Consider the following 19,404-nt stretch of genomic DNA (forward strand, 5'->3'; position numbering starts at 1 on the left):
TACACTTAGGCACCCTATATAATTGACCATAGACACGTCCTAAGGAACTCTCTGGCCCTAGGCTAAAATTAGTAGATCTGACGTAGATCTGTTAATTTGAACAATAGAAGCACTAGTCAGTGCCAATCCCTACTATGACTCTTGTTCGTCGGTTTATACGGTAGTTGACGAATTAGGAGATCCTTGTTAAGGCTCAGCGCCAGCTCGTGATCAGGACAATAGCAAATCACGCGAAACTCGAATCACCGAGAGAACCTAGAGCGCCAGCTCATCGTCGGACAACAAAATATTACATAAAGCTCGAATCGCAGAGAGAGCATGGCTATACTTATCGTGACCATCTGAGCGCCAAACTTTGAGCCCTATGTATTTGAGCCCTATCTTGACAGTTAGCATCCAATAATCTATGTCCCAAATCGTTCCTGAGCTCAGTGATGACGCTTTCAACAATATCAATCAAGGACAAGGTAGCTATTGAGGTGCTTGATTAGCTCCTTTGCACCAAGGTATGGCTCACCGTTTAGAGGAAATTGGTACCAAGCCCACTGCAATAGGAGGTACGAACACACCCAGCGGCCCCACTGTGATTCCTAAAATTTATGCCGGTCACTAGCATGGGTAGGATCATGACTCAATGGTAGAATGCGATTCTATATACTATGGGCATAGCTGCACACCGATTGTGCTTCTCTATGTAGCCAGGCAAGAGCTTGTTCAAAACTCAAAAGAGCTCTATATATTTGCAATGCAATCGTCCTTCTCCTACATCATCCCTCAGCTCTCTGATCAAACAAAAAATTTGTGAGGCTTGGTAATAATATATATCACGGTCTACATGTACTACCGCATTGGACAATGGATACAATCTTAAGTGTTAAAGTTTCAAAGAAGAGTGCCCCGTCAGGTACCGGTAAGACAGACCCGCTGAACGTTAGGGCACACCTAATCGTACACTGTGCACCGCCCCAAAGGACCTGAAAGCACATGCCTTCGAGCCTCCTATCATGTTATATAATAGACCTTAGGCATCTCCTCAATAGCCATCTCTATCCAGTTCATCTTTTGTCACTTTCAGCATCTACCGGTATCCTTGCGGCCTGGCTTTTATACCTGTAATCAGCCATGATCATGAAGACTACCCTTGTTACTTCTATTTTAATAGGTCACAGTATACACTACGGTAAAAAATTGTTTACTGTAGAATGGTACGCTAGGGGTTTACTATATAGGTGTAAACTGACCTCGTGTATACCCGTAAATAGGTTTAAAGTAGTAGTTTACTTTTATAGTAGGGGTTTAAATTAAGTATAAAAAGTAAATTTATTTCTATTATACGCTATAATACCTAACTAAGACTAAAAGGGGTAGAAAAGATTAGCTTTACGCTATACGCACATATGACATAACAATAAGTCATGATATTTTTACTAATAGGAGGTAGTAATAATAGAGGTGGTGGTGATAGAGGTAGTGATAGAGGTAGTGAAGAAGATTAAAGAAAGGAGGGGTAAAATACTTAAATAGTAGGAAACTAGGTATTACTACGTAATACTAGTAGATTAATAGAAGTAGAAATAAAAGTAGTTTACTTTTGTAGAATACATAGTATAATAAACCCTATTTAGGTTTACTTCTTCTACCTAAACCACTTCTTAGTCTACTTTAGATAAATATGGCTACTGTAAACCGGTTTTGTACCGTAGTGATAGCAACATCTGCAGATGCACGGTGCCAAGCCCTTCCAACAAATACCGGTATTGGCCATCCATCAGGGATGCTGGATCCTTGTCCCGCCGGAATGACGAGATTTTGCGTTTGTCGATATAATAGGCCAGATGACCGCATAAGAACAAAACTAAACTCTAGCATAGTGCAACCCCTTTCGCCTCTCGAACTATCCATGGAAATGTGTGGTGCCTATGTGGAGGGGTCATGAGCGGGACCTAGATTGCATAGGCCCCGTTACCGGTACTTCTGCAAGTTCTGAGCTGCTACCTAATCATACCAAAGACTTCCACGCGCTACAACTGTGTGCTAATATATTCATTTGCAGGCAAGGGCTGCGAAGCTCCGTTGTGTAAGACCTTCTTTCTTTATGCCGATTTATCTTATTAAATGGTTTATAGTGCAAATAAATACATTGATTTTAGGAGGACGGGCTATCTATTTGGTTTAGGAAGGGATTCAGATTTTGGGAGAAATTACAGAGTTCTCTGAATTCAACCTATGGTAGTTTATTGTATCATGCAGTGCTCAGAATAGAAAAAGCAAGAAAATCGCCTTGCACATGCATATTTACCTTAATAGATATCTTAATCGTGCAACACCACGTGCGCATTTGTGTTTATAGACGTCGTCGGCTATCCTGCTGTTTGTGGCTATGCGAGATGCTAGAGCGCCTATTGTAACAACACAGGTAGGTAGGCATGTCTAAAAGGGGTCTAATATAACTCAAAGGTATATAGGAGTGTATATTTATATAGAGATTAAATGAATTAATTCCTATACCTATAGATCTTATATAAAAGGATAAGACGAACTTATCTATCTATTTATAGGTACAAGGCTCCTTTTCTATATAGAGGCAGAGGGGACTTAGACTGGACTTAGGGCGGTATTAGCACTTGGCCTGGGTTAACGGTCTAAGATAGAACGAGGGTTGCACTCGTTACAACAGGAGTAAATGGGACATGATACATGATGTGTGGAGCCTTATACGGATATCCCTGTTAGATGGGTACTATCCTAATTTCCCCACCTGATCTTTGCTCCCAACTCCATTCCACCACTTCACGCGCCTCTCATTGCGCGCACACACGCACTCACACCCACAAGCAGCAGCCATGAAACTCCCCCCGATCGCTGTAGCCTGCCTCTCGGCCCTCGCCATCGACTCCTGCTCCAACATCATCGCGCAACGCCTAAAAGCATGGAACGAATCGAAGCCTTTCGTCTTCGACCGCGTGCTGTTCACGCAATTCGCCATCATGGTCGTGCTGACCGCGCCAATAAACTACCACTGGCAGAACTGGCTCGAGCGCGCGTTTCCGGGGTGGAAGACTGTGAAACAGAGGCGGGAGATGGGGGTGGGTGAGGAGGAGAAGGGGATCATGCTGAAGGAGGATGGAGAGGATAAGAAGATGATTGAGGAGGAGGTCTGGGTGAGGAGCTGGCTTAACATTTTTAAGAAATGGTTTACAGATGTGGGTACAATTGATGAAGAAGGAAGTGTGGTTGTGTGGAGCTGACCAGTAATAGTGCATCACGATGGGGGCGTTGTTGAACCAGTCCATGTTCTTGATCATAATCGGACTGCTAAAGGGCAAGACGGCGGGGTTGATCATTCAAGATTTTCGAAACGTGAGTTTGCTTGCTTTCGCAATGATACAATAACGGTATGGTCTAATGTATTATGCAGGAGTTGTTCGGTCTGATTTTCGATTCCTACAAAGTGTGGCCCATTGCCAATTTTTTCAGCACTACATTCATTCCCGTGGAACGACGCATCGTCTTTCTCAGCTTCTGCGGCTTGCTGTGGAATATATACTTGTCCCTCGTCGCAGCACGACTGTAGACATCACCTTCTGATAGCTGCCAAACGTACATGTGTATTCTACATCTGAAGATTGAGACGGATCGTAATGGTCCCTTACATCAGCACGAATCATCCTTAGGCCCCTTTTTCCATGCCTCCATAATCGCCCCCCAATACTTCCCTTCATCCTCCCTAACATGCCCACAATGCGCACTCTTCTCAAACTGCACCTTGGTCACATCCCACCCCTTTGCCCTCGCCGCATTCGCATGCTCATCCACCTCATCAAAACCCACCATCAAATCCGCCCGACTATACAAATACACCCTCGGAACCCCCCTATCAAACACGCGCTCGTCATTCAACTCCCGACAAAGCACAACCATCCGATTCTCCTTCCTTCTAACAAAATTCACCACATACGTAGCCAACAGCAGCAAATGCGCCGCCAACCCCCCGAACCACCGCCAAAACATCGTGCGAGGAAACGACGCCGTCATCGCCGCATGACTCTGCATCCACGGCCCTTTTGTCGGCGCGGAATCTAGTATTTGCGCCCGCATGGGCAGTCTTTCGCCGTGCTGTGCTAACCACGCCTTGGCCATCTCGTTGACTTGGTAACCGCCGCCATTCGACCAACTATGCACCAGCACCTCTCCCCCCAGCTTCGCATGCTCGGCTACAAGATCCATGGCGGGTTTTAGCAATGGAGCGTATGCTGTGGCGCGGCGGAACAAGTCGGGAGTGAAACATCGGATTAGGATGATGCGGGATGATGGAAAGAGTTTTTGATAGGCGACGGTGTACTTGGCAATGTGTTTTGCGGCTGCCGAGTTCCAGGAGAAAAGTAGGATCAATGGGGTATCGGGTTGGGCGGGTTGGGAGAGGTATGCTGGTGAGGTCCAGAGGTAGGTGTTGTGGCCTATTTTTTGGAAGTCGGAGAGTGGGTTTGGGGGTGGTGGTGATGTTGACATTGTGGAAATCGATAAAGGGGGTCGGTAATGAAAAGGGAGTTTTTTTGGGGGAGTTCTTGAGATAGGTACAAAGAGAGATCAAAACCGTCGTGTTTGGAACAGCCGGAGATGGAGGGATTTGGTGGATTTAGTGAACGGGGTTTGACATGGAGATCTCCAGTCTCTCACCGTGCCTAGGCAAGAACTACATTCACATGTATCGTGCATGAACTGCCGTCTGACATCTTGGCGTGAAAGCACCGGGACAGCCGAGGCATCTCTCTCATTCGCTCCGAAACCCTCGCCCAAACAACTAGGTAGGCCAACTCAACGACACCTTGTACCAAAACACCGACAGCAGACCTGGACATGACTTATCATCATCATTATATGGACGCAAATCCCGCCCTTTTCGTCCATGATTCAACCGTCTCATCTCTTCATGACTAGATCAGCCTAGCCACGTCCAAGCATCCACGCCGCGACCGACGAAGCCAGAGCGCCAGCCTGCGCCGCACCAGCCGCAATGCTCGCGCCATATCCTCCCATGGCTGCACTCTGTGCCATGGCATATACGCCGCCCGCAGGTACATAGCTGAAGTAGCTCATGATGGAAGCCGCCGCAGAGCCTGTTTCATATGGTCAATTCACCTCTTGCGCTGTGTCTGAAAGCGGGGTCCCGTTCATCAAGTAAGACGTACCAGCAACAGGGCCTCCAGCGCTTAGACCCAGTGCGCTGAAGATGGGGACAGTAGCTGCAGCGGGTGTGAGGAGCACGACGCCGTTGACGACGTGAAAGAAGGTTTGGTAGGGGTGTTCGGCGATCCAGTCAAGCAGGGCTTTGGGAGCTGCTTCCATCTTGGAAGTGCTGGTGTTGTTGTGGGTTGGTATTGATAGCAAAGGTTGAGTAGAGAAGGTATGGTGTGAGAAGGTAAGAAGTCGCAATCAGGTACTCTCGTAGCTTGCGTGTGATGTGAAGTCAAGTGGAAGGAAGATTCCAGTCTTTGTTGCCCTTACCGGTTGCCGGCGCTGTGGCACACTGCAGCAGAACGTGTGGCATGAACATTGGCTAGCTGGCTGCTAATTCCATCCCACCCACATTCGCAGACGAAGATGCCCGCGCCACTTTGGATTATGCATTTATAAAAGTCCAGAAGCTATACGGTGTTTGCCCACGGCGATACAAGACCCTGTACAGTCCTCCATATCGCCTCAGTCGTTGGCCTGCAAGATTTTACAAGCAACGAAGAAGACACCACGCCTGCACGTATGTACCGGTACTTCTCCATTGTACCTTTTCCATCGCCATCCATGCCTGCGCTCTGTAGTTTGGACTATCGACTTCCAGCACGCACGTTACCGAGATAGGTCATGGTTGATGATGCTGGAGAGTCTGCAGGTGTTTTGTAAGGTTTTGTGATGCATGTACTTGGTAGAAATCGCTGTACCGGTACCTTTTCTCACACCTTCCTTCCCAGACCAATCATACAAAGGCCAGCGACGGGCCATATGAGAGCAATGCCGTTGGTTAGATGTAGAAGTGTTGAGATGGGATGTGCAAGGGCGGCTTTGACAACTTTGGTGTGAATGGACATGTTGAGGGTGTAGGGGGAGAGATTGTATATCGGATGCACTGGGATGTTCATGTAAAGGCTGAAGTGCGAGAACAATCGGTCAGTCAATTCATGAGGAGACTCACGGGATAGAAGTTCGTGCGTACTTTTCAGAGAGAAGGTAAAATGGACGTCTTGCTTGGGGCTAGTGCGACACCGTTGCTGATAAGTTGCATGGGCTGCTGCGAATCACTAAAGATTGTTGCGCCGCTCTGCAGTCTAAGGTTCATCCTTGGGAGGGATCATGGGTATCTTGTAGGGACAGGACTAGTATCAATAGAATGAGAACAGTCTCTATGGAATTGCCTTTTCATTTGAAGAATTCAGGACAAGGAATACTTCCCAACATCCTCAACTACTCATGGCTGAGCTACTCCTTGGGTCATGGTCCATATCTACATCCAACCAAGTAGATGATAATCTTCAAGCATCACGAAGCGTACCTTGAACGTATGCAATGTACCTTCAAACTCCCGCTATTCCTCAACTTCCAGCCATCCCCATCTAAACCGTCTTCCTCCCCTCCAAACCGCGTTTCCTCAACTCACCCATTCCCGGATCCATATGCAATCCCGTATACGTATCGCTCACCGATCGTGTCAAAGGCGCAACATCCCACCCCCTGTTCAGTGGCTTCACAGGCCCTTTATCCCAATACGACGGATCGTTTTTCCGAAAGCGAACACCATGGAATAGCCAGCGAAAGCCCCTCGCAGCAGCCTTTGCATAGTCCCAAGGATAAATTGCTTGTAACAAGGCGCGATTCGGACCACATGCGTAGAATTGTCGGGGGTGCTTGTGTTGATGCTCCAGAGCATATGGCTTCCATGGAAATGCCAAATGGTGCAAAGCCGCGAAAATGGCCATCTCGACGCATGTCAAGATACACGGTATCCCGATTCGAAGATCGGGGCCGGCAATATATCTTGTAGGAGCCAGGGGGCCTTTACTTGCCGTCAGGAGCTCTATGAGGTAGTTCTGCCAGAGACACAGGAAAATGACGAGTTTGAGACTGAGGACTTTGAGGAACGGTCGGTGGCGGGCGAGGTCATCTTTGAGCTGAATATGGAACTGGACGATGCAGTACATTGCAATGGCTGCGGATAGTACGTTGACGCCGAAGACCCAGACAGAGGCATATCTAGGGTGCTTGGAGCTCTTGCAGTATTTTCCGCGGGACTCGGCGATGACGGCGATGATGGTTGAGAGGGGCCGTATGAGGCAGTATTGGAAGACGCCGACGTAGACAATCTGGAAGTTTCACATATAGATTAGCCAGTATATCTATGCAGTAACCACAACGCATGGACGAACATTGAACCAGGTCAGTCCACTTCGAGGCCGCCTAAGACGACCCTGATCCTCACCACCACTAAATTTCTGCAACCAATTCAACGGGGGCGCCCAGTTCTTCGGCCGCGCACTTCGAAAGTAAGCTTTCTGCTCGTGCAGGTTGGGCGCAACATAGTGGCACATGAGCGTGAAGAAACTGGCAATGGCATACGCCTCGTAGCAATCGCGCACGAACCCGAAATAAGTGGCGTGCATATAGAATACATAGCTCAGAAAGGTGGTGATGGTGTAGATTGGAATCAGGGCGAGGATGCGGATGATGTGCCTTTGTTCGTACGGACGTAGATAGTGGAGAGCATGCTGTAAGATGAGCCATGTGGACAGGACGGTCGCGATGTAGGCGAAGCCGCAACAGATGCTGAGAGCGAGGATGTGAAATGTGGCTCCTTTTGCGAGGGCATCTTCCAGGATGAGATCTTTTGCGTATTGCTCGCTTTCACACTCAATGGCCATTGCTGAGTGTTTACCTATCCCAAAGGTTGTATGGTTATTGTCGGCCCATATCTTCTCGGGGAGTTGCACTCCAGTTCTTCCAAGCATGGGGCGCTATGTTAGCTTGCACTTTATAGGCAACCACGATGATGAGTACGGAAGCTCTTGGTCAAGACCAATCGAGAATTACCACAACGCAGGAGCTATGTACATTCAAAGCAAACCCACTGACAGTTCATAAACGATCACCATCGAAGTACAGTGTCAATTTAGCATCCACATCTAGAACAAAAACCAACGCCTCCGTCTTCCATCCTTTGTTGTCTCCGTTCTTCTTGCCTTGATCCCAGGTGAAGGACTAAACAAACTGAATGATGGCAATAAACTCGACGGCCGCATCTGGGTACACTTGAGGCAGCGGATGGTAGTGTCACAGTCAGACTCGCTAGTATAGGTAGCTTGTTTACTAGAGCGTCGAGAACAGATCGGATGGACTGAAGAGGCTATAATATTGTGTCAGCAGACTATTCACCGTACATACTGCGAATGATGCTTATCTGGAGGAGGGGATGGAGGTGGCGGTGGTGGAGATACAGAAGCTGGTGGAGGCGGAGGCGGACCAGCAGAGGTGCCGGTAGGCACTGGAGTGGGAAGTGCTGATGATGAGCCACGTGGGACAGGTGATGAAGGATGTGGAAGCGGACCAGCAGAGGGTCGAGGACTAACACTCGAAGGCAGAGTCACAGCCGGATACCCACGATAAGTGGACGCAGAAAAACATTTACCGTCCGATCCCGCAGGATTAGCATCCACTGGAACAGGTATTCCATTCCAATCAACATCAGCCACCGTGACACACCACGTTGCATCATTAGGGACCTCTGTGGGCTCGACCTCTGCTCCCAATGTAATACTGTACGGGTGGCCGTGATATGGCGGTGGCGAGTTGCATTCGCCATCAGCACCATCCGGGCTCCTGGCTACGGTCACGTAGTTTCCGTTCCTGAAGACGTCGGCTTGTGTGATGCACCATGTTTTGTGGGGTACGGCGGTCGGGTTTGGAGAGGGGACTCCTTCGGTAACAGTCACTGTAGAGTAGTGAGTTATGGTGCTACGAATGATACCGGTACTCTCTCCAGAAGATGTCTGGGTATTGTTCGGAGAGTGTGGAGAAGAAAGAGGTGCCCCAGAAGGCGGGACAGACGGTCATCGTGTTAGTGTGGAAGGAGGAGACGGGATGCTCGAAGGCGGAGCTTGAGATGACCGATTGGAAGGAGAAGATAGGCTCGGGAATGCAGATGGACACGACAGATCGGTGATGCGAGGCCGTCGGGATTCAACATCTACAAGACCCTAATCAGGTTGGTCTGCCGTTGAATCCTTTAAGAGCTGCAGCCAAAAGGTCGTATAGAGACCTAGCACGGAACATCCCACATCTCTCCAGTACCTCTGCATGCTCTGTGCATTTGCTTCTGGAAACGCTGGCAAGTTCGAGTGAAAAGGCCAACCATACAAGTACATAGTAAAGTCAGGATATATCTCATACGCAGTGGGTGTATTAAATGTTACTTACCATTTCGGCTATCCACACTGGTGTTTTCCCGGCGCTTTGTTTTACCATTTCCAAGGAGCCCAGGAAGCTGTCCTTGGCTGTGTCAATGTCTTCGTGGTTCCACCAGGGATATGCAGTCATGCGAATGAAGTTTCCACCCGTGACTTTCGTAGCATAGTGAGCGGTATCCACATGACCGATTGGTTTATCCTTCATATATTTCGCAAAAGACAATGCCGCGATGAGCTTCCTTACATTAGCAATGGCCGCTGAGACCACCTCCGCAGATTGACCGGATGGGGGTGGAGTTGGTGGAGCTGTTCCAGCGGTAGATGTCCTCATTTCCAATAGAGAGGCCTATGACCAGATCACCAAGGGCCTGTGGGCCTGTCCATGCTTCTTGAAGCCCTTTTCAAGCGCTAGCATTTCTCTCTTCACCAAGTTGTCAGGTGAATCTCCCCTCTTAGCAGGGGTGATCCAGAAGCTCAGAAAGAGCTTCGTTTTGGTCTCTACTGCTGCATCAAAAGCTTCGATGGGTTCATCGGCTGTGTTGGATTGTATGCAAGTGAATAATCGCGCACTGTCGAAGACTACCGGCGTGCTGAGGTTCTTGGCGAGCATAAAGCCATCGAGGAAGTCGGCCTTTGTTTTGCCGTTCTCAAAAGCACCCCAGAAAACGCCATAGTTGAAGCCAGTGTATATGTTGTTAGCTGCCTGGGCGAGCAAGGGGAAATGAAGAAGAGCCGAGATGAACTTCATATCGGGAAGCACGATCAGTTGTCTGTCCGGCTGGGAGAGGAAAATGTAGTAAAAGCTGTAGAGAAAAGCAAGCAAGACCGCATTTTTGAGTACTCGTCATATTGAAACTGAATGTGACTGACATTTGTGAAGCCAGTTATGTGATGGACTTGGCGTGATCATGTGGCGAGCTCTCACATATTGACATCCTCATCGCCTACATCGAAGACCGTCCGCTTAGATGATTCGCAGTATGTATGCATCACATATTTGCAGATCAGTCTAACAAGGGAGGGGCGTGGCATTCAAGCACTGAGCACTATGAATACCTTTCTGACTGCCCATAGTGACATGTGTTGATGACCCAAATTACCGTCATCTGCAAACAAACGTCAGCTTGTGAATACTCCTGCATGTCGAATACACTGAGCCTGTGACTCAGTGTTAATTATACACATAGTTTTGTCGAGGGAGATGAGAGGTTGATGTTGGCAAGGGAGGTCTACGGCATCATCAAATGCCTCCTGATTGGCTCATTCCACGGTTGACGGAAAGAAGGCCGACCCCGCGATGACCGCAGACGCTCCGAGCTCGCATCATAAATTGTTTCCAGGCGCGCTCTGGGGAAGCCTGCAGTCCGCCACAATGTCTCTCGCGCGCTTCAGAGGTGCGCTTTCGCGCGCAAATGGCTTGTCACGGCCGCAATGGCAGACCGCGTATGTTGGAATCCCCCCACTTGCACCATGTATCGCTTGACATGTGCATGGATATATGATGTGGGATACCTGTGCTGATTGAAAACAGACGAGCGCTCTCGAGCTCCGCACTCCGCACTGCCAAAGCTGATGATGAGCTCAACTCTGTCAGTAAGAATATCACGCAGCCCAAGTCGCAGGGTGCCTCGCAGGCGATGCTCTACGCCACCGGTATGAGTGAGGCGGATATGAACAAGGCCCAGGTCGGCATTTCATCAGTGTGGTACTCTGGTAACCCTTGCAACATGCACTTGATGGACCTGAATCACAAAGTCAAGGAGGGCGTGGAACGGGCAGGACTGTTGGGTATGCAGTTCAACACCGTTGGTGTCAGTGACGGAATCTCCATGGGTACAAAGGGCATGCGCTACTCGCTGCAATCGCGTGAGATCATTGCGGACTCGATTGAGACCGTCATGGGCGGCCAATGGTACGATGCGAACATCTCCATTCCGGGCTGTGACAAGAACATGCCTGGTGTCATCATGGCCATGGGTCGTGTCAACAGGCCTTCGCTCATGGTGTACGGCGGTACGATTCAGCCTGGGTGTGCGAAGACGCTCGAAAACCAGCAGATTGACATTGTTTCCGCCTTCCAAGCATACGGCCAGTTCATCACTGGAGAGATTACCGAGGACCAGCGATTCGACATCATCAGGCACGCTTGCAACGGACAGGGTGCTTGCGGTGGCATGTACACTGCCAACACAATGGCCACTGCGATTGAGACAATGGGCATGTCACTCCCTGGATCTTCCTCGAACCCGGCCAACTCAAAGGCCAAGATGATGGAGTGTCTGGCTGCTGGAGGAGCTATCAAAAACCTGCTCAAGGAGGACATTCGCCCAAGTGACATTCTCACACGCCAGGCATTTGAAAACGCCATGGTTGTCATCAGCATCACGGGTGGCTCCACAAACGCTGTTCTCCACCTAATCGCCATTGCGGACTCGGTAGGCCTCAAGCTCACCATTGACGACTTCCAAAGCGTCAGCGACCGCATCCCTCTCCTCGCAGACCTCAAGCCATCGGGCAAATACGTCATGGCCGACGTCCACGACATCGGCGGCACGCCCTCTCTCCTCAAATTCCTGCTCCGCGAAGGCCTCCTCGACGGCACCCAAATGACCGTCACGGGCAAGACGCTCAAAGAAAACCTCGAAAACGTCCGCGACTTCCCGCCCGAACAAAAGATCATCCGTCCGCTCAGCGAACCGCTCAAGACTACTGGCCACCTGCAAATCCTACGCGGCTCCCTCGCCCCCGGCGGCTGCGTCGGCAAAATCACAGGCAAAGAAGGCACCATCTTCACGGGCAAAGCAAAATGCTACAACGCCGAAGACGACTTCATCTCTGCGCTCGAGCGCGGGGACATTAAAAAGGGCGAGAAGACGGTGGTTGTGATTCGGTACGAGGGCCCCAAGGGCGGACCCGGGATGCCCGAGATGCTCAAGCCGAGCTCTGCCATCATGGGCGCCGGCCTCGGCAAGGACGTGGCGCTCATCACGGACGGGCGGTTCAGCGGGGGAAGCCATGGCTTCTTGATTGGCCATATTGTGCCCGAGGCGCAGGAGGGCGGGCCCATTGGACTGGTGCGGGATGGGGACGAGATCACGATTGATTCCGAGGCGAATGAGTTGAATGTGCATGTGAGCGAGGCGGAGCTGGCAGAGCGCAGGAAGAGCTGGGTTGCGCCGCCGCTCAAGTATCAAAAGGGCACGCTGTTCAAGTATGCGCGGTTTGTCAAGGATGCTAGTCAGGGCTGTGTTACTGATTCCGAGTAATGGGCATTTGGAACGGGAGGTGTGGGTTGGGTGGGTGGATGAGCAGGGTATGCGCGATGTTTCTTTTTTTTTCTCAACGACGCTTTCTGTGTTGCATAACTCAGGCCATTTCACGATTTCCGGGGTAACAAAATGGTTGGACCTAAGCGGGAGCTGGAGGAGCGGGAAGGTTGTTGGCGTTGGGATGAGTCTTGTTGGTAGGCATAGTTTGAATGCATTTCCCAAGTCAAGTCGAGTCCGCTCTCGAACCATTGTATACACTCTACAAGCCCGCAGTGATCCATCCAAGAAAACTAGATGCAGGTGGTGGAGGAGAGATGAGGAATACCTCTTCTGTTTGGGCCATGGGACTGCAGCTGTTTAGTGGGGTGAGGTAATTACACTTGAAGTGTTTAGTGGGGTGAGGTAATTACATCTTGAAGTATTTAGTGGTATTCTGAAGAGAAGAAGAAGAAGAAGAAGAAGAAGAAGAAGAAGAAGAAGAAGAAGAAGAAGAAGAAGAAGAACAAGGAAAGATGGGTAGTCTATGTGTATAGTAGGTACCACTCTCTTCGAAGCCTGGATGAGGCGGTGGGCTTACGATGAGCAACGTGTTGGTGTATGATGTAGGTAGGTATGCGTCGGGTACCTGCGCGGTGTATCGTGCAGTCTTGCTTGAGTGACACATGGGTGGGCACATGTGTATGTTGTACCTCCGACCAGCCAACGAAGATGTCAGAGAAGGGGTTCAGTGGAGTAAAAGACGTCTAGGGCGCAAGGTTGGCGGTCCCCTTCCCGTTCCGAGAACCGGGGTGGCAGGCTGCCCGGTTCGACAAAGAGGGCCTGGGGCTTTCCAGGTACGTGATCTTTTGAAGCTGGATGAAAGGAAGCCTGCAAAGTGGCGGATGCAGGCTGAGGAAAAGATGTTGGCTAGCTTTGGGGAACGGTACTCGGGCAGGGCTTTTCGGATCATGGAGGGAGTGAGCGGAATAGGCGCTATAGCCGCTGGTTGCATACTACCACCGACTGCTCGGTGGGACGGGAGCGGGACACTACGGTATCCCAGCCCACGCTACTCTACAAGTGAGCGAATAGCTCTTTCGTGCCACGATGGGTTTTGAGACGGCCATTACGACGACTGTCACCTGATCGTACATGGTGCAAACGTTTCTTCTTCTTCTTCTTCTTCTTCTTCTTCCTCTTCCTCTTCTTCTTCTTCTTTTCGTTTGGTATTCTGGTGTGCGCTACGCCGGCTCGTTTGTTGAGATCCATCTCTTCTTCACTCTACCTGACTGGATGATTCCGACTGGACTGCGAATCGGAGTCTGGCAGCACATGGAAAGGGCAGCGGGACAATCCAGGACGAGTGAGGGTCGAGGGGTCGAGGGGTCGAGGGGTCGGATGGTCATTTGGTCAATTGGTCATGCAAGTCAAGGGAAAAGCTTGCTCCTCTCCTTCCAAAGACAGACAGGTTGCTAGTTCTACTGGTGTGGTGTGGTGTGGAGGTGGAGGGTCATCATCGGTCAGGTTTGTGGTGGAGTGGGGCCATGCTGTCCATGGCACCATACTACACAAAGGTACTGTACCTACTCCTACTCTAGATGGGGGCAGCACGTATAGGTTAGGTTAGGCAAGGTAGCTGCTACATAGTAGTGTAGGGCTGCGAACGCCCGAGTTCGCAGACGCAGCGCGGGTTTGCAGCGTTTGTAGAGAGCGGAGAAGGGCCGCGAGTAAGAAAGAGTGGCATGAAGCAGACAGGGTGCGTATGCCCATGTCCGTACAATAGCATGGAGAAGCCGCGGAAGGGAGGTCAAAACTCGATCTGAGGGGTTGGAGGCAAAAAAAAAAAGGGTCTTTGTGGGTGGGAACGGGAAGACGAGGCGCCGCGGGGCCGCGGGGTTGACTGAAGTTTTTTTTCCCCCTTGAAGTCTGTCTTGCATCGATGATGAGGGAAGACGGTCGGACTCGACGACGAACGGCTGCCGAGCAAGCAGAGACTAGAGTACTGCACATCGCATATGCATGCACGAGACGGGGCCTGCAGCTGTGCCCATGCAAACGTCATCTGTCCCATGCACAATGCTGCTGCTGCTGTTGTTGTTGTTGTTGCTGCTGCTGCTGCTGCTGCTGCTGCCAATACTACTGCGTGGCTAGAGACTGCCGTTGAGGGGGCCTGGGGTGAAAATGGGCAGAACAAGTGCCGGTACAATACAGACAAGAAGGAAGAGGAAATGGGCAGAACAAGTGCCGGTACAATACAGACAAGAAGGAAGAGGAAATGGGCAGAACAAGTGCCGGTACAATACAGACAAGAAGGAAGAGGAAATGGGCAGAACAAGTGCCGGTACAATACAGACAAGAAGGAAGAGGAAATGGGCAGAACAAAGTGCCGGTACAATACAGACAAGAAGGAAAGGGAGCGGGTTGCTAAGAGTAAGAGACGGGATGAAAGAGGGTGCGCTTGATGCAACTAATTGCGTGCAGCAGCCGGGGGCGCGTGTGGTCACTGGTCTGGCACCTTGGGGAGCGGAGATGAGAAGGCAGTGCTAGGCTGGAATAGGTCCTAGCACCTTGCCATAGTACATGACAGTACTGTAAGGACGCCCTACCCTACTACTCATGTGTGTTGTTGTTGTGTTGTGTCTGTGTGTCTGTCTGTCTGTGTGTCTGACTGTCTGACTGTCTTGTCTGTCTGTCTGACTGTCTGTCTGTCTGTCTGTCTGTCTTGTCTGTCTGTCTTGTCTGTCTGTCTTGTCTGTCTGTCTTGTCTGTCTGTCTTGTCTGTCTGTCTTGTCTGTACCAGGCCCAGCACAATAGGCCAGGGCCAGACAGGATGGCTTGATTCGTGTGCAGAGCCATCCGCATGGCCATGCCGCCATGGCTAATCCATCCCCCTTTCGCCAACAACAAAGCCCATCCATACTCTAATAGTCAGCTGAATCCACAGCTGCCGCCCGCGATATCTCCCGAGAGTGAGAAAGTCGCTCCTTTGCCCAGCCAACTGTATCTAGTCGGACTCGCTGGAAGAAGGGCAACTGAGCAAGACACGCGCACGCGCACGCCGTCCTGTGTCCCCGTCCCAAGCCCACGTTTTCTTGCCCCTCTCTCTCTCTCTCTCTCTCGGTGTCTGTCTACTATTGTCTGCATGCTGCGACAAGACTGACACTGCTATTGATACTGCTACTGTTACTGCTACTGTTACTGTTCCTGTCACTGCCATTGTCACTCCTTTTCTTGACACCTGTCCCCCTCCCCCTTCTCTCCATCTGCCGTAAGCTGTGGCGTGTTGTCGGTCTGTACAGTAGTGTACCTCCACCTACACACATGCCCTACCCACAGCAACTGTAGATACCATACCAGTACCTCCTAGTAGCTCGACTCTAGATTTCTCATTCTCGGTAAGCGGCACGACCCCTTCCTTTAGGTGGCCAAGGCACAGTACCTGGCTATCTACTGTACATAGTTGCTGGCCCTGGTGCCCTTGCTGGCCCACCTTGGTCGTCGTCGTCGTCGTCGTCGTCGTCGCCGTCGTCTGTCTGGCCATCTCCTCCGCTCTCAGGCCAGGCCCGCCAAAAACTTTTCCGCTGCCGACTCGACCTCATTTCCCACCCCCATTCCGTGCAGCCTTCGCTCCGCCCGGCCGTTTTTCGCTCTCCCTTAGCCCTGCTGCCATTGGCCGTTCCTTCCTAATTCGTCGTGTTTTAGTTGGGCAATCACTCGGTGCTGCGGCCAAAGTCGACTTCCTCCTCCATCTTTCTACCGCACCGCATCCCGTTCCCCGTTCCCCCTCCCCTCCCCCCTCCCCCCTCTCCCCCGTTGCGAGTCCCCTACCCACCACAAAGACAGCAGCCTCGCCGTTTGCTGTCCCTCGGTCGCCGCTCCTTCGCTCTCGGTATCACCATGTCCTACTACAACGAGCCTTCGTGGTCTGCCCCCGCCCCCGGGCGCCAGGCTTCGTGGGAACAGTCGCAGCCGCCTTCACGTTCAGGTACCGGACACAGTGGTTACAACGGCGGGGGTGCACCCATTCACATGGACACAGGCGCCAGCTCGACCGTCAACAGAGACGAGCCGACTGCATTTGCCTCCCAGTTCGACGGTACGTTGCACAGTGACACCTAGCCACCACCAAAGCCAATGCCACTGTCAGTGCCACTGTCATCTCTACCGACACCAGCACAATGAATGGCACGAAACCAGCCCGTGTAGATGTAATGTGCCATGTTCAGACTAATAACGCCTCTGTAGAAGTCGACCGCGCCGCCGAAAACCTCGCCAAAAGCGGAAAGCCCTTTGGTCCTGGATTCCCCCCGACCCCGCTGGGCAACAGCCGTCGCGAGTCGATGCCCATGATGGGCGGTGTGGCCCCTCGACCCTTCCCTGACTATGGTACGCCAGCTCCCCCCCCCCTTTTGTTCCCTCTCTCTCTTCTCTGGCCTCAAAACACCACCACGGTACACTAAGCTAACAACATGCCAAACAGACCAGCGCATGGGCGGTCCCCAGCGCCATCACTCGGTGAGCGAGTACGACGGCGCCAGATCGCATTCGGCCTCTAACGCCCAGGGCTTCTACCAGAACCAGCGCTATGCGCCACGACCCAACGATGCGGATCAGATGGCCCAGGCAAAGCGACGGATGGCGGCACAGCGCGAGCGCGAACTGCGCAACTATCATCAGGAGCAGCAATACCACAGAAGTAAGGACTCGGAATCCGGGCAGCAATAGAGCAGGACAGTTGGTTGACTAGGGTAATACAGACGTTTCTGGCTCCAAGTCGGACCGCTCCATGAGCCCCAATGCCATGAATGAAGAAGAGCGCCGCGAGCTCATCGCCCGCCAACACCGTGCCCTGTACGGCGAGACGTCGACCTTGTATAATAACAACCCCACCTCCAGCCAGGACGTCCGCGTGCAAACATCACAAGCTGGCCGCGGCCCTTCTCCTCTCGCTTTTGACCCCTTCGGCATGCAGCCCCAGAGCAACTCGTCGGGTGAAGCCGCTGTCCAAATGCCCCCACGGGGCGACAAGGATGTTGCAGGTGGAGCTCAGGAGGCCCGTGCCAATAGCAATTCCTCTCCTTCCTCCAACCAGAACCCGGCCTTTGCCCTGTTCGATGCTCAGCAATCTAGCCGTGCCTCGAACTCGTCACCGGGTGGCTCTCCCCCTGTGCCAGGGCCCAAGGCCAACAATGGTTCCGGCGTGGCCCCGATCGGCACTCGTCCCCAGAACCAGAGTCTGCACCAGCCGGCAAATGCTTCCATGAGCAAACGTACGACCTCACCTCTGCCCTCACCCCTGGGCTATAACTCGTACAATGCCAGTGAGCAGACCACCTCTGCTCCTATGAATCCCTCGTCGACGGCTACCGACAAGGGCGTCGGTATTTGGAACAATGGTCCCTGGAGCAACACCCCCAACCAGGGTGTACAAGCTTCCGTCTGGGGCTAAAAGAAACGGGGTGTTTTTTTTTCTTTCTTTATGAATCAGGCATGGCAGTCTTGACACACAAACACACACACACACATATATATCAACACTTGTATCTGGAGTTTTCGCATTATAGGTGTCTCGGGCATGTCGTGGTTCGGTCTCAGTCTTTGATTCAAAGGAGCCAACTGGGCAAAGGAGCAAGAGTGTCAAAGGTTTATACCCCTGGTGTCGGAATGGGAAACTCGTTCATTCTATGCTGTTGTTATGCCTTGGGGTCAGGGGCGATGGCTGGGAGGGTTCGCTGGTTTGCTGGTTTGCTTGCTTTGAGACTGCAGTCCCCAATTAAAAAAAAAGAGAGGGGTTGGTTTTGCTATAGGTTAGGTCGGGTCAGGTCAGGTCATGTACAAGGAAGGTGCACAGTGTGTTTGTTTGCTTTGGTTTTTTTTGGAATCGGGGTTTTAGTATTGAGATTTTTGGTTTTAACCGCCCGACCCCCTCCCCGCCTTCTCTCTGCTGTAGGCTTGGTTTTTTTGAAATGGGGGTTTTTTGAAATGGGGAAAATGGGAATGGGGTCTTGTTGGGGGGGGGGGGGTTGGGGCAATGCTGGCGTTTTTGTTTGTTGGTAGTTTGTGTATTCCTCTTGGGTTTTTTGGGACAGGATAGGTTTGGTTTGGTTAGGAGGGGTTGGGTTACCGATTGAAGAATTTATTTTATTTTTTGATGAAGGGGGAATGGAGAGGGTGGTTTTGTATATCAATCTTGGGTTGTTAATTTTATTTTTTATTTTTTTGGGTTATTGTGGTGTGGTGTGGAGTAGTGTGGTTTGGTTGTGTGTAGTGTGGTGTGCTGTCGTGTGCCGTTGTGTTTTGGAAGGGGAAAAGGTAAAGGATCTTTACTATTTTGAGGGAAATTTTTTTTTTCGGGGGGGAGGCTTTAAAGTTTGGTGTTTTGAAGTTTTGAAGTTTGTTTGTTTTGATGTGGGTTGTAAGATGTAGGATGTAGGATGGATAGTTTACACGCTTTTTAGGCTGTTTTTTGTTTGTTTGTGGGCAGGGGATTACAGGAGGGTTTAGGGGATTATATTTATGGGGTAAGGGGTTAGGGTTAGGTATAGGATATACTAGATAGGATAGGTATAGTATACATAGTAAAGTGTAGTACACTATACCCTCTTCCATCACAGTAAAACCCATAATTCCACCTCGGCAGAGTACAGGAGCTACCAAACACCAACATCAATACCACAAAACTCAAAACTATTCTACAGCAAAACTTG

The 19,404-nt window shown here is 51.0% G+C and overlaps 10 protein-coding genes across 10 annotated transcripts; 4 read left to right on the top strand and 6 right to left on the bottom strand.

Annotated features, from left to right (window-relative positions):
• Window positions 1-2,843: 2,843 nt before the first annotated feature.
• Window positions 2,844-3,574, top strand: IAQ61_007253 (uncharacterized protein; the record flags this gene model as incomplete). Its single annotated transcript, XM_003840763.1, has 3 exons — window positions 2,844-3,203; window positions 3,259-3,360; window positions 3,419-3,574. The coding sequence occupies 3 exons, from the start codon at window positions 2,844-2,846 to the stop codon at window positions 3,572-3,574; spliced, it is 618 nt and encodes a 205-aa protein (XP_003840811.1).
• An 80-nt stretch (window positions 3,575-3,654) lies between these two features.
• On the bottom strand, window positions 3,655-4,509 carry IAQ61_007254 (uncharacterized protein; the record flags this gene model as incomplete). Its single annotated transcript, XM_003840762.1, has 1 exon — window positions 3,655-4,509. The coding sequence occupies one exon, from the start codon at window positions 4,507-4,509 to the stop codon at window positions 3,655-3,657; it is 855 nt and encodes a 284-aa protein (XP_003840810.1).
• A 435-nt stretch (window positions 4,510-4,944) lies between these two features.
• On the bottom strand, window positions 4,945-5,346 carry IAQ61_007255 (uncharacterized protein; the record flags this gene model as incomplete). Its single annotated transcript, XM_003840761.2, has 2 exons — window positions 4,945-5,117; window positions 5,190-5,346. 2 exons carry the CDS (start codon window positions 5,344-5,346, stop codon window positions 4,945-4,947), a joined length of 330 nt encoding a protein of 109 aa, XP_003840809.2.
• A 1,259-nt stretch (window positions 5,347-6,605) lies between these two features.
• On the bottom strand, window positions 6,606-7,907 carry IAQ61_007256 (uncharacterized protein; the record flags this gene model as incomplete). The annotated part of the gene is made up of 2 exons (XM_003840759.1): window positions 6,606-7,352; window positions 7,416-7,907. 2 exons carry the CDS (start codon window positions 7,905-7,907, stop codon window positions 6,606-6,608), a joined length of 1,239 nt encoding a protein of 412 aa, XP_003840807.1.
• A 507-nt stretch (window positions 7,908-8,414) lies between these two features.
• On the bottom strand, window positions 8,415-9,780 carry IAQ61_007257 (uncharacterized protein; the record flags this gene model as incomplete). Its single annotated transcript, XM_066097505.1, has 2 exons — window positions 8,415-9,032; window positions 9,460-9,780. 2 exons carry the CDS (start codon window positions 9,778-9,780, stop codon window positions 8,415-8,417), a joined length of 939 nt encoding a protein of 312 aa, XP_065952547.1.
• A 15-nt stretch (window positions 9,781-9,795) lies between these two features.
• Window positions 9,796-10,197, bottom strand: IAQ61_007258 (uncharacterized protein; the record flags this gene model as incomplete). The annotated part of the gene is made up of 1 exon (XM_066097506.1): window positions 9,796-10,197. The coding sequence occupies one exon, from the start codon at window positions 10,195-10,197 to the stop codon at window positions 9,796-9,798; it is 402 nt and encodes a 133-aa protein (XP_065952548.1).
• A 588-nt stretch (window positions 10,198-10,785) lies between these two features.
• IAQ61_007259 (uncharacterized protein) lies at window positions 10,786-12,734 on the top strand. Its single transcript, XM_003840757.2, has 2 exons — window positions 10,786-10,892; window positions 10,981-12,734. The coding sequence occupies exons 1-2, from the start codon at window positions 10,822-10,824 to the stop codon at window positions 12,713-12,715; spliced, it is 1,806 nt and encodes a 601-aa protein (XP_003840805.1). The 5' UTR covers window positions 10,786-10,821; the 3' UTR covers window positions 12,716-12,734.
• A 1,037-nt stretch (window positions 12,735-13,771) lies between these two features.
• IAQ61_007260 (uncharacterized protein) lies at window positions 13,772-13,966 on the bottom strand (the record flags this gene model as incomplete). The annotated part of the gene is made up of 1 exon (XM_066097507.1): window positions 13,772-13,966. The coding sequence occupies one exon, from the start codon at window positions 13,964-13,966 to the stop codon at window positions 13,772-13,774; it is 195 nt and encodes a 64-aa protein (XP_065952549.1).
• Window positions 13,967-14,712: 746 nt separating this feature from the next.
• Window positions 14,713-15,159, top strand: IAQ61_007261 (uncharacterized protein; the record flags this gene model as incomplete). The annotated part of the gene is made up of 1 exon (XM_066097508.1): window positions 14,713-15,159. One exon carries the CDS (start codon window positions 14,713-14,715, stop codon window positions 15,157-15,159), a length of 447 nt encoding a protein of 148 aa, XP_065952550.1.
• A 404-nt stretch (window positions 15,160-15,563) lies between these two features.
• On the top strand, window positions 15,564-18,146 carry IAQ61_007262 (uncharacterized protein; the record flags this gene model as incomplete). The annotated part of the gene is made up of 9 exons (XM_066097509.1): window positions 15,564-15,704; window positions 16,068-16,092; window positions 16,400-16,467; window positions 16,544-16,682; window positions 16,737-16,793; window positions 16,943-17,083; window positions 17,178-17,212; window positions 17,273-17,393; window positions 17,455-18,146. The coding sequence occupies 9 exons, from the start codon at window positions 15,564-15,566 to the stop codon at window positions 18,144-18,146; spliced, it is 1,419 nt and encodes a 472-aa protein (XP_065952551.1).
• Window positions 18,147-19,404: the final 1,258 nt, after the last annotated feature.

This window comes from Plenodomus lingam (genome assembly GCF_022343315.1).
Source record: "Plenodomus lingam strain CAN1 chromosome Unknown contig_27, whole genome shotgun sequence".
NCBI lineage: Eukaryota > Fungi > Ascomycota > Dothideomycetes > Pleosporales > Leptosphaeriaceae > Plenodomus > Plenodomus lingam.

What these genes read in the sequence shown, in the direction of transcription:
- IAQ61_007259 (XM_003840757.2), top strand. Translation starts at nt 10,822, where the DNA reads ATGTCTCTCGCGCGCTTCAGAGGTGCGCTTTCGCGCGCAAATGGCTTG. An exon ending in CGGCCGCAATGGCAGACCGC is followed by an intron (nt 10,893 to 10,980) that starts GTATGTTGGAAT and finishes GATTGAAAACAG; the next exon opens with ACGAGCGCTCTCGAGCTCCG.